The sequence below is a fragment of the Lottia gigantea genome (assembly GCF_000327385.1).
Source record: "Lottia gigantea unplaced genomic scaffold LOTGIsca_2169, whole genome shotgun sequence".
NCBI classification, from domain to species: Eukaryota; Metazoa; Mollusca; class Gastropoda; family Lottiidae; genus Lottia; species Lottia gigantea.
This window is the reverse complement of record NW_008708526.1, coordinates 26,924-28,494: the sequence shown is the minus strand read 5'-3', so window position 1 is coordinate 28,494 and position 1,571 is coordinate 26,924. Positions and strand designations below refer to the sequence as shown.

At 39.3% G+C, this 1,571-nt stretch overlaps 1 protein-coding gene across 1 annotated transcript; it reads left to right on the top strand.

Annotated features, from left to right (window-relative positions):
- Window positions 1-710: 710 nt before the first annotated feature.
- On the top strand, window positions 711-1,527 carry LOTGIDRAFT_147243 (hypothetical protein; the record flags this gene model as incomplete). Its single annotated transcript, XM_009054421.1, has 3 exons — window positions 711-1,021; window positions 1,141-1,258; window positions 1,384-1,527. 3 exons carry the CDS (start codon window positions 711-713, stop codon window positions 1,525-1,527), a joined length of 573 nt encoding a protein of 190 aa, XP_009052669.1.
- Between the last annotated feature and the right edge of the window lie 44 nt (window positions 1,528-1,571).

The following is a 1,571-nucleotide window of genomic DNA, read 5'->3' as shown; positions in this document are numbered from 1 at the left end:
AACTGCAACTCACTCACCAATCATTTCAAAATGCAATCAAACAAATCAATCAGACTGGGCGTGAAGGGATTGATAGCTTGATCGAATTATAACCGATATGAACAATCAAGACGGTCTTTATGTGCCAATCACAACGCAATGGCTTCTTCGGCTTATATAAGGCCAGACGCAAGTCAGATATCAGTAAAGCTTTCAACTCTATACCCTTCAACATATCTTGCAATGGCTCTTTCAAGCACACACGAATTTAAATCACATGAACCGGAATCTCCTAATTTCGTAAGTATTTAAACCGTTTCTCTGTATGTAATCAAAGCCTGCTCTTTCGAACTCTATGGCGACATCTGCAGATGACTTGTCATCAGAAGGAACGTGTCAAGAGGACTCTTCCAAGTTTCTCTTCCAAGCGTAATCGCCAGCATAAACATGTCTGATATTCATAGGGCATCCCACCTACAATGAAACACGATCTCTTTTTTTATAGTACTTGCCATCAACTAAACGATAACGAAGGCTCCAGTGACAGTGGATTCGACAGCTCTCCGGAAACATCATCGTACAGGAAGAAAAGTTTTACAACCACAATATCCAGAAAACGACTGTTTTCCTGCAAGCGGAAAGCAGTTGCCGATGACGAAGATTTCGCAACATCTCCAAAGAAAAGAATGTCGGTAGATAATCAAGACTTTGTTATGAAAGCTCTGGAACGAATGGAAGCATGTGACCTCGGTTTGATCGGTGACGCCAGCTCTACACACAGCTTGCCAACTATATCTGGGAAGCATACTGATCTACCAACTATAGATTCGTCAACAATGTCCAGTCTTTTCGACAGTTCTTCAAATTTTACCATTATTGATTGTCGTTATCCATACGAATATCAAGGCGGTCACATTCAAGGTGCTATAAACATCTACACTGAGCAAGGAATACAAACGTTCATGGAAAGTCGTCTTCATTCCACAAAGAACGATATTTTGATATTCCACTGTGAATTTTCGTCACACAGAGGACCTAAGCTGTAAGTATTAACTGACTTCAAATTGAGAAGCCTTGAGTTGATATCTTTACAAAGAGAAACAGGGAGCAACAGGCAGACTATGTATGTCTTCATTAACAAAATTATCTTTTATTTTACAGAATGAGGTTTCTTCGAAGTATGGATCGCAAACAAAATAGCCACAGATATCCAGAGCTTAACTTTCCCGAAATTTATCTTTTAGACGGAGGATACAATGCATTTTATCAACACAACAAGGTATGTCTCGTTGTCAAACAGCGTTTTTACCAAAAATATTTATTATCATTTTCCCACAAAAGTAGCAATCGGTCAAGAATGTTTGAAAAACGTCGTGTTTAATTTTCTTTTCTTTTCTTATCCAGGTTCAATGTAATCCTCAAGCTTACCTACCAATGTTACACGAAGATCACTCAAAAGACTTACGCCATTTTCGTGTCCGATCAAAGTCGTGGACAGCCGGAGAAAAGCGAACAAGATCTCGACGAGTCATTCGGTCGCCCTATTAAATTGCTTGGTTTTGTGAAAACGATTAGGTGTGTACACAATACTG